The 12102-nt window shown below is 30.5% G+C and overlaps 1 protein-coding gene across 1 annotated transcript; it reads left to right on the top strand.

The window, feature by feature from the left end:
* The first annotated feature begins 7874 nt into the window (after positions 1 to 7874).
* On the top strand, positions 7875 to 9347 carry LOC149534199 (putative aspartyl protease At4g16563). The gene has a single exon (XM_089805989.1). The coding sequence runs from the start codon at positions 7875 to 7877 to the stop codon at positions 9345 to 9347; it is 1473 nt and encodes a 490-aa protein (XP_089662115.1).
* Positions 9348 to 12102: the final 2755 nt, after the last annotated feature.

The following is a 12102-nucleotide window of genomic DNA, read 5'->3' as shown; positions in this document are numbered from 1 at the left end:
ATACCTAGAATTCTTAAGTCCTTCAACCCAAGTCCCCCAAGGGCCTTGTCAGTGTGGCACCAAGCCCACTTAACATAATGAATTTTATTATTACCCTTGCCATCAGACCAAAGAAATTGTCTGATGGAATTTTGAATCTCAGCAATATGATAATTGTTAAAAAATTAGGCAAAGGAATAGTAAATGGTGTAGGAGGACAACATCTTTTGGAAAACTTGAATTTTGCCTGCCAGAGATAACGCCCTATTATGCCATTTTTTAAGCTTCTTATTAGTCTTCTCTTTAACCCATGACCACATGTCCTTGAGGGAAGGTTCCATTGAGAAAGGGATACCAAGATATCTAGTGATCTTATTGGGGCCTCCCAATAGAAAATTGTATTGAGAAAACCAATCCGGGGGCTGCATATCCCACCCCAAACAAACTGATTTGGCTTGAGATATTTTAGCCCTAGATATCGAACAAAAGAAACTGAGTTTATATTGCAAAGCCTTAAAATTACTTTCTGAAAGCTCAAAGAACAATGCGGTATCATCCGCAAATTGGCAATTGATGAGCTCTTCATCATTAGGCAAATAGCCTCTGACATCAAGAGATAAAGAATTATCTCTGAGAATATAGAAAAGAGCCTCCGAATCAATCACAAAAAGAGATGGTACTAGAGGGCACCCTTGTCTAATGGATCTCCCTAGAGAAAAAGGAGCAAAAAGAACACTGTTAACTTCAACTTGAGTAGAAGCATCACTAAGAAGCACCTGCACATTATTACAAAAGGAGGGAGGGAAATCAAAGGCCTCTAACATCATAAGAATAAACCTCCATTCAACCTTGTCATAAGCCTTTTCAAAATCCAAAAGAAGCATGGCTAAGTTTTGGTGTGAGCATTTTAGACCACTCCATGACTTCCCAACTAGTTATGAGATTCTCGAGAATATATCTACCCTTGATGAAACCAGTTTGGGTAGAGTTAACAAATTTAGGAAGAATATTGACTAACCTAAGAGCCATAATTTTAGCCAAAATCTTATATGACACATTAAGAAGGGTAATCGGCCTCCAATTCCTAATGAGGGTCTTATCTCCGTCCTTAGGGAGGAGCTTAATGATCCCTCTATTAACATCCTATCCCAAGGAGCCAATAGACAAAGCTTCAGAGTATAAGTCATGGAGATCCTTACATATCCAACTGATATTGGATTTATAGAACTCAACAGGAAAACCATCAGGGCCTGGGGCCTTATCATTATTGAGAGCCTTGATAGCTCCCTCAATCTCCTCAATAGAGATATCTTTAGCAAGCACAACAATATCCTCCGAGTCCAACTTTTTAGGAATAAGCATTTTGCATTTATTTCTTAAAGACTCAGCCTCAGAGGAGTCCCCTGAAGTAAAAAGAGTCTTGTAATAATCAGCAAAAGACTGAATAATAATCTTAGGGTCTGAAATGTCTTGATTATCAATTGAGAGTCTATCAATGGACTCTTTAATATGTTTATGTTTAAGAAGATTGAAGAAAAATTTAGAACCCCTATCCCCATGTTGGAGCCAGTGGGCTCTAGATCTGATCTTGGCTCCACGAATCCTAACTTGTTGATGCTTCCTAAGAGCATCTTTGGCAGCCATAACCCAGGAGAGAAGATCCATACTGAAGAAATCTCTTTGGATGTTGTTCTCCGCTATTTGTAATTCAGAAGATAATTGTTTTTCAACAAACCTGTAATCCTTAGCCTTTTTTTGACCAATGGTTTGAAGAAAAATCCTCCATGAAGAAAGGTTAGTTTTCCATCTATCAAGATGGGACAGGTGCTGAAGGTTAATTTTATTGATACCTCTAATAATCTGCACAGCAACAAGAACATCCTCATCCATGAGCAGACTGGTGTTTAAAATGAATTTACTACTTTTTGACTTGTGTTGAAAAAAAAAAAGATTTGAAAAAAAAAAAAACAAATATAAAAATAAAAATAGAAACCGAACATTACAATTGTGATTTAATATTGTGAAGTGAGAAAATAAATAGTAAGAATTAGAGGTAAAAACATAAGTCTCAGCCTAGACTAATAAAAAAAAAGTAACAATAGATTTTTTAACTACATAGATTTAATTGAAAGAAGCCAACCCAAAACAATTCGATGGCAGACCTAAATATAACGTTAGTAATGACTAACAACGTGTAAACACCAATGAAACTGTCGTCTGAACTTAAAATTGATGACGATTAGAAAATCCCAAAACTACCTATCAACTTTGATTATTCTACCATCAAATTCTTGGCGACACCTTCGTTATTTTCATGTGGCACATTCTCCTCCGGATCTTCTTACCAGTCATGTTATGGAACAATGGCAATACCTTGTTGAAATACACACCTGCGAATTATCATCATATCATCCACAATCTGACTGGGATACACGCCCTTCTGGTTGACCGGGATACGAGACCATTATTATTATTATTTAATTGTCCTAGATATATAAGATAGGTGAGATTTACTACGTTACAGCACAATAATAAGAATTTAGAAATTACCTTAATAAAAATCACTATATCAAATCTTGTATAAAAATTATCTGTGAATATATCTTAAATATAATCAAATTATAGAGAGGCCTATAGAAATAGGATCATAATCAAATTATAGAGAGGCTTATATAGATAGGATGAATTCAATAGACCCCACAATCCTTAAAGAAGGAGAAAATACAAAACCAGAATAAAAAATACACTCTCATTATAGGAGGAAAGCTTAATGAAAGAGCTACCAAATAACTAATAACTTAGTCTCTGGCCATAAGGGAGGAGAGGAGAACACACATCTACAAGGGGCTAAGCCCTTGATTTGAGCCATAGATCACAATATTGCCACTTTAAAAATAAAATTGGGGAAAATTACTATAAAAGAATGATCAAGAGTGAAGGTTTGGAAGCTTATGCCACCATAGTTGCAAGCATGTGAATGGCTAGGAAATAATCTAATGCCACCATCATTGGAGTGACAAAAATATGATCCAAGATCTACTCAAAGTCAAATTCTTTGTTAACTTCATAAAGTGATCACAAACAAGACCATCACACATAATAACTTAGCATAATTTATCCAATAGAAGTAATAATATAGGGACTTCCAATTTTTTTTTATCAAATTGGACATCAACCAACATCAAAGGTATATTCAAGTAAAGCATCATTTAGAATAGAGGGAGAAATGATCTATTTTAAATGTATGGCCTTGTTAGGACCTTGACCACCATATCAGTGTACATTGTGGAAAGAAAGATTCAACTTCTAAAAAGAATGATGGAAGGTTTAACTTGAGACAATGTTTAACCGATATTGTTATGATTTTGTTCTCTGTAAGAAGGTTGGACATTTGAAATACTATTTTCATTTTATTAGAGTTACACTTTAGAGTAAAATTTAGAAATATTGGGAATGGTATTTCAATTGTTGGGAAGGCAATCATACTAATAAATTAGATATTTAAATATCTGCTGAATTAAATCCTTTGACTTCAGTTTTGGTGGTTAGAACTTGATTTTTGATGATGTGCATGGATATGATGAAATACTTATTTAGGTGATAGTAATTATAAAAGCCCTATAATTGGATAGATAAATACATAAGAAGAGTAGTTAAATAAAACATCATCAAGAGTAGAGATTGAAGGAATGTGTTTTTGAATATAAGTTGTTGCCACAACTCTAACCATGGACTAGTCTTTTACCATATCCATACACAACTAGTAGTGAGATTCAACCTCTAAAAAGAAATCCAAAGAATTTGAATCAATGTAAGTTCAATATGATTACCTCCTCTATATCAAGATAGAACAATTGAAATCCATTTACAAAATTTTAAAAGTATACTATATAATTTTAATTCAATACAAGTTAATTTAAGAAAATTTTAACAACTTTTTAACCATCAAATACCCACCTCTTATAAAATAACAGTTTATTAGAATTTATATGAAAACTATTTATTAACTTTCATTGTAGATAATGAATACACTGTTTGTAATATCCTATTTTTAAGTTTTTCCCAACTTTAAATAAATTCTGTCTGATAAAAAATTAAACATTATTTACCACTCTTCTGATATCAATGAAATGTTGAATTATCATTGACTACTTGATTATGAATATTGAATAATGTTTAAATAGAAAATCTTCCACATACTTTAGATTAGATTGGTCTTGAAAAAATTTAAGGAAATAAATTGTTTTTGCGTGATCATATCTGACATAATGTTGTTTACATCATTGGATGTGGAGAGGGCATTGTTAGCTGCAGATTGAGGCTTCCATGTCTCCATGAAAGCATCACCCACGTATTCAATTCAGCAGCCTTCCTCTGAATCAGAGACTAATGTCAGTAGCTTATTTTAAGATTGTAAAGTTGTTTAGATGTTTGGCTGAAGACAAAAGATTGTTAGAATGTGGATACAGCTACGCTGCATTTTGATAACATGAGAATCAAAGATCAATTAAGAAATGAAATAAAATCCAGGCATGCAATATCCCAACTATTGCTCAATTTTTATAAGTAATCGCTTCCTTAAACACAAGGGGCCTACTCTTATTCTTAGCTTATCTGAAACAACATTCTAATGCAACATTGATCATAGACGTGCCTGAAACAGCCAATCCATTCCATCCACTCAAGGCATTAACACATTCTATAATTGCTAGAGATTTTCTTTGTTTTAAAAATACTTCTTCTCAGTGTAGAAGGGGACATCGGTAATGGTAAGAGATCTTCATATCAGATCGATTTTTTTAAATACTTCAATCTGTACCACGATGAAAATGTCCCCCACGCGGTACGATTTCCACTCAATTCGTGCAGTTTGAGCCGTCACTCTAGTTTTCTACCCTCGTTACTAAATGCTTTAAAAAAAATGTAATTATAATTGGTCATTGCTAGACTTTTATTTATCAAATATATATAACATTAATACAAATATTACTCAATAATATATATAATAAAAATGAAAAGGAGAAGGGTGAGCAAATTTAATTGCAGTCAATAAAAATATTTTAGTATGATAAAAAGGTGGCAATGACTATGACTATATAACAAGTGCCATGTACAAGATAATTCAATAATAAATAATAGATAATTAGAAAATTAAAAAATAATTCAATAAAGAATGTTTTATTCTTTAGAGAAAAATCTCATTTTATTATTATGACAAAAACATAATTGAACAAAGATTACCGATAAATGTCTACCAATAAATGTTTGAAGTTTCCTCATTTAAGATCTCTCAATTCTTCCCATATGAAAGGTAAAGGTGAAAAAAACTATAGACATTAAAAATAAATTTTAAACTTTTCTTACTTGGTTTAAAATCATAGTGTAGTCATATGAAATTAAGGTGAATGCGATTATTTTTTATATTTTTTTGAATGTAAGTAGGTTGGTTTAGATTTATATATTTTAATATTACATTTTTTTTATAATTTAATTTTTTTCATTCAATTAAAAATACTAAAATAATAATATTTCTTATATTATATAATCATTTAAGAAATATTATTATTATTTTCTAAAGATATTACAATTTATTTATAATATAATAGTATCACATGATATATGCAATATATATCAATATTTATATTAATACATAAAATTTAAATTTAAATTATAATTAATATTATTTAGAAAACTATAAATATATAATATTATTATTTATAAAAATATTATATTACTATAATAAATTTATTAAATTAAAACCATATTTATATAAAAATTAAAGACAAGTACTAAGTCACTATGTGGCACTTGTCTAGGAGGAGATACTCCTAGCAGTTATAGCTTCAGCTGAGTTGATGCTGGCAAACTGATACCCCATAGATAATAGGGCATGAGAGCATATCTAACATCATTGGGACTTCTCGTAGGCATTGTACTATTGCATTCAGTTCCCCTGAATTAATCAATAGTTATTCAAATTTTTTATATAATTGATTTAATTCACTTCTATTGGTTCAATCAATTTTCTCTTATAGGACCCCTTTTTTAGGACGAGTCCTCCATAATCATAATTTTCGGCAAGGTTTTAGGGTTTGCTAAGTTTTATTATTCATCTATTGATATTTTTAACAATTTAATAATGATATTATTATACTCATATATTTGTATATCTACTAGACATTTATATATTTGACAAATTTATTAAAATGTAGCAACTCTTCCTAATAATATATAAACTACTTCTTCCTATATGGTCTAACATTTCCTATATGCTAGAATAAGATTGACTTAAAACATTAAATAATCTTTACATTATCCTTAAATTTATTTTGAAGTAATAACTTCCAATTTGTTAAATCTTTTAATGAAGTTTAGACTAAACAAATTACAATCTTATTCAATTTGAGTTTTTGGTCCCTATAAAATCAAATATACATTACATTATTATTCACATTGGGTTTTTGGTCCAAACCAATTTCAGATTACACTCAAAACAATATAGTATCGTTTCCTCCACTTACTCTTATACGAAGACTTATTTTATTACACACTACTTTTTACTATGGATACATCTTATGCCACATTACTCATATTTTAATGCACACTACATTACTATTCATTATTAATATGCAAAGTTAATTAATGTCAACTATTTGGTTTTTTTTTACGATTTTTTCATATGCATACTTATTTCAATCTCTAACCTATAAAACATTACACAATTTAATTATATAATTACACATTATAACCACACTAATACACTGCAAATATTCATGCAATTCATTAAAACAACAAGAGTTCTTGTTTTACAATTGTCAACATACTAGATGAATACCACTTATCCTTTTTAAAATGAATTTCTTAGTTCAAATTATTATTATTGAATATATAATTCAACAATATGAAAGAAACTATATTGAAAGTTTATTCTTTTATTTATTTTTCATTTAAAGTAAGTTTGGATGATTTTTTCTTTATCTGACATTTCTCTATTCTTTTACATTTGTTAAAATGACATAATGACATATTGTAAACTAGAGAAACAAATAAGATTTAACTAAACCAATCTTATGCCACATTTAAATAACCATATAGATAAAGTGTTAATTTGAGTAAAGGAAACACATTTTACAGCAGTAAGTACAATAACAATAAAGTGTGAACTAATATATAGGCAATGAATGTATAAGAATCAATAAACTAGATATCAATAACATTGGCCTGCTTAGCAGCTGTTTATGTTATGTTTTATACAAATATTTAGACTAAGTAGTTTTGTATAATTTCACAACTTTTTAATAAATATAAATACAAATATTATATTATACATGATAATTCTGACATATAATCAAAATGACTATGTCCGAACTCGACCGTTATATATTTTCCTAGTAGAATGAAATTTATATAACAAACTCTATCCTTTGAATCATTTTTTAAAGTTCTAGCCTATTGCACGAATTGGAATCTCTATGCTCAATCACTTATTTTGAATAATCTGTACTTTGAATCCGATCGTGAGCTGTTGTGTCACCTTTTTAATAGATACTCTGGATATTTTAAAAGCATTTTGGTCATCTTCAATCCATTCTCCCGTCACAGAAAATATATAAGAAAGAATTTTAAATGTAATCTATGGTGAAAACAACACTGATTAATCATTATAATACATGAAAAAGATCCCACTAATGTTTTACGCACGCATGTAGTTATGTAATAATGGTGTAAGTAGTTCACAAGTGGTCTTGCTGCATTAGTTTTCTCTTACTAATTTTACCACCTTCAATGATTAATAAATACATGTTAGCTTGCCTATAAAAGCCAGGTGCTTGATCATTAGCGTGGTAAGTTATTGCCTTTTAGAAGTGTTAGTAAGGTATTTAGAAATATTGAAGATGAAAAACTGTTGTTTTTCGGCCATTATAGTTTCAGCAATACTAAGTTATTCTCTTCCATGGATAACTGCCCAAGGAAAGAATGAAATTGAGGGTACGGTGAGACTAGACCTTACAAGAAACAAAGTGAGGTCAGTGTCATTAGAGTTTGATACTGCAGATTTGCTTAGGGTTTCAGGTAATAGAAGCTCCATGAGGTTCCATGCTCTTAGGAAATCCAATTATTATGGTTTTCTTAATGTGTTGGAGCCTCTAGGAATTTATGAGGATGATTACGTGATGCCCATTAGAATAGGCTCCCCTAGTCCTCAGATATTTGAAGCATACATGGACACTGGCAGCGACCTTGTGTGGGTGCCATGTTCCATTAAGACCTCCAAAAAGGATTTATTTGATTGCATAGAATGTGAACACAATTCAGTCATTCCCACCTTCTACCCATTGAATTCACTTACTAGTAGTCCAGAGCCATGTGTTAGCCATCTCTGTTTAGATATACATACTTCGGATAATGAGTATGAGCCATGCATAGCTGCTGGGTGTCCTCTCAGAGCCCTCCTGGAGGGCTCCTGCTCACGCTCATGTCCACCATTTTCATACAAATATGGGGATGGTTTAGTAACGGGTACCCTAATGAAGGACCTCCTAATTCTTCAAAGCGCCCCATTGCCAATTCTGTCTTGTAATTTCGTTTTTGGGTGTGCAGGTGCTACCTTCAATGAGGCTGTTGGAATTGTAGGGTTTGGAAAGGGTGCCCTCTCATTCCCTTCACAATTGGGCTCACTTTTGAGCTATAAAGGATTTTCTTACTGTCTAATAAGCTATCGTTTTGAGCACAATTCCAATGTTTCAAGTCCTTTGATAATGGGTGAATCTGAAAGAAGTTATGGTGGGTTAATGCAATATACCCCCATGCTAGACAATCCCTTGTATCCCAACTATTACTACGTTGGTCTAGAAGGAATTATTATTAATAACACTTATTTAGAGGTCCCATTGAGCTTGAAGGGATTTGATTCATTGGGTAATGGAGGTATGATTATTGATTCTGGAACCACTTACACTCATCTCCCTGAAACATTTTATAGAAGAATTCTGAGCACTTTACAAGAAATAATTCCTTATTCCAGATCACATGAGTATGAGAAACGCACTGCTTTTGACCTCTGCTATCAGACCACCGCCTCTCAAAAGCAGGAAAGTTTCCCAAGTATATCATTTTGTTTCAAAAATAATATCACAGTTGTCTTGCCTTCTGAGAATCATTTCTACTCCTTTTATCCAGCTTCCTCGGTGTCATCGAATGCTAGTGCTTTGAAAGTGCATTGTCTGCTGCTTCAGAGTGTAGAGGATGTTGGCATTGGGCCTGCTGCAATCTTTGGCAACTTTCAGCAGCAAAATCTTCAAGTTTTCTATGATTTGGAGAAGATGAGAATTGGGTTTCAGCCAAAGGATTGTGCGGCTTCTCCTTAAATGGAATTGGTTGCCAACGTTTGTTTTTATGCTTACGGTAGGGAGATTACCTGTTCAGTGTGACGTGCTTTCTTCTTCTTTTCTCTTCTTAATCAGTGTGAAGTGTTTGTTATCTTCTGTATCTCAATGGATTCTATATCCTCCATCAAATTGCAACTATCAGTTTGAAATAAATTGTTGGTGTCAAATGACTTGAGAAATGTGTAGACTAAATCTACAAACTTTAGGAATAATATTGCTGCTTCTAAATTCGATTCAATAAGAATATCGATCCACAATTGAATCCAGAAGCTATAGCATTAATGTATATACTATTTTAGTAATTCTATCTCACTTTTCAACGCGCTACTTTATATCAGTTTTCATCCTTTTCAATTTTGTCCATGTTACAGTAAGTAAATATCAAACGTCATGTATATTACTCTATTTTCTTTTAAGCTACGTCTGAAATGCATCCCATGAAATTTCTTCTATTCCGCTGACATAGATGTTTTTTTATTTGTAAAAGTTGTATCTAAAAGGTGGCATATTTTTCTCTTTGCTTTATTATTATATCTTAATTTTCAGAGGAGTATTTTGTTGTGGTCAGGCTCAAGTATTGAAGTGAATAATTTATGCATTTAAGGTACTTCCAACTCTCTTATCTTATTAATAAGCTTTATGTTGATTTTGATTGATGAAATGTTATAAGTGTTTGATTTTTTATATTTTAATTTGCAGTCTGTTCTTGTTCTTTTTGGCATTATATGGTATTTTAAAATTTCATTTAGAATAATTACTATGATATTGTTTTTTTATTTAACTCTCTTAGCTTATTCCTGAATGAGTATTTGTACATTATAAATCAGTTTATAATCATGGTGAAACATAATCACACTAGGTATGATTATGGCTTCTTCATTTCTGAGTTATTATGATCATTTGCATATGGTATGGTGTTTGAAATCATAGTGAAACATAATCATATTGGATATGATTACGATTTCATTGTTTCTTGTTAGTTCAATGGTTTCTTCCCTACTCATGGGGAGAATCTGTGAATTTGTGTAGGGAAGAATCTATAAATGCGTGTCTTTAAAAGTTTGACTGATAATTTGGAAATTCTTGAAATATAAACCTATTAGTGGACTTTTTCCCTCTTTGTGTGATAAATACAAAGTACCTTGGAAATTTTTTTAAAAAAAGTTCTAGGAAAATATTCTTTAACATTTTAATTATAAAATGAAGGTTCTTCAAAATTCTTTTAATTGGTTTTAAAATCTTATTATTAGTTTTTTCATGGAAACCTTTAAGAAATCATTTTAAGGATGTTTCATGGCTCCACCATTTTTGGTTTAAATTTTCTATTCTTCCTTTTAAATTCATAGACCTTACAATATTAATGCTACTAGGGAGCTCTTTTGGTAGCTATCATAGTAATTTTTAAATTTAAATTTAAATTTATTTTTAATTTTTTTAATAGTTTTCTATCACTGAAATTTTTATTTTAATGGACAAGGGAGAGTTATGACTAAAAATATAGTATGAATTCAATTATGCGCAACAATAATTTAAGGTAAGAGATACAATATAAAGTTAATATTGTTTAAAAGAGTGAATGGTTATAATAGGGGGTTGGTTTTTTTTACAATATATGAAAAAAAAATAAAAAATAAAATTAAAAGGCCTCATAATATAAGCAGGCATCTAATCATAACACAATTAAATAATAGTTTCAGTCCCAAATGAACAATTTTGATGTTTGAAATTTAATTTGAACTAAACCAAATCCTAATCAATCTTCAAATATTACTACTTTGCCTTAACATTGGGAGTGTTATGAGCACAATTCATTTTTTTCTAATTGGGAGTGTTATGAGCACAATTCATTTTTTTCTAATTGGAATTAGTGTTAGGATAATAGAAAATCATTTGTTCAAGTTGGATTAATGGAAGGGTATGATTAAAATTCAATTTTTCCTATAGGTAGTATTATTGTTTCATTTGATTTAAGCTTTGTTTAGAGAATTTCATTTGGTTTTATTAATAATTAACATTAAAATACTATAATTTTAATCTAAGAATTTTTTTAAAATTATGATTAAATAGATTTTAATGTTGGAGCTTAACATAATTTTCCATTAGGGTTCATTTTATATATTTATTTACCTGATTTATGGATCGAGTTCAATTTGAACCAAAGATGGAGTTTTATATTCAAACTAGCTATATATATATATATATATATAAAGCCTAGAGATATCAAGGCTTTAATTTTTCAAGGTAATAATATTTTGCAAAGTAAATTAAAGCCTCAATATCCCTAGGATTTATATATAGATATATAGTAGCAATGAGTCTAAATATAGGGTTGGGGATGGGGTTGTTTTGTTCAATATTAAAAATGACCAATTTGAGTAGGATTGAGCTTCTATTTGGTTTAGAGACAAGGTTTACTTAATTTTTCTTTTTAGTTTGGTTTATATGGTTATGTTGAAATAAGATTTTTTCTTTAATATTAAGATTATATTTTAGTTAAATGTTGGGTTATGGCTCATTTTGATTTATTGTTAGGGTTAGGGTTATATGTAGAATTGAATTTTTATAGGATTATATATAGAATAAAAATTAGGTTTTAGATTAAAAATTTAACCTAATTGAAGGTATGGGTTAGCATTCGATATGTCTTTTTATTCAATTGGGGTTAGGGTTATCTTTCATTTTGGGGTTAGGGTTATCTTTCATTTTAGTTTTGTATTATCATTTAATTTGGTTT

Source organism: Cupressus sempervirens, chromosome 10 (assembly GCF_028749045.1).
Source record: "Cupressus sempervirens isolate cs-2001-9-10 chromosome 10, ASM2874904v1, whole genome shotgun sequence".
Lineage (NCBI taxonomy): Eukaryota > Viridiplantae > Streptophyta > Pinopsida > Cupressales > Cupressaceae > Cupressus > Cupressus sempervirens.
Note: the sequence above shows the minus strand (reverse complement) of the source record. Positions and strands in the feature narration are given on the sequence as shown.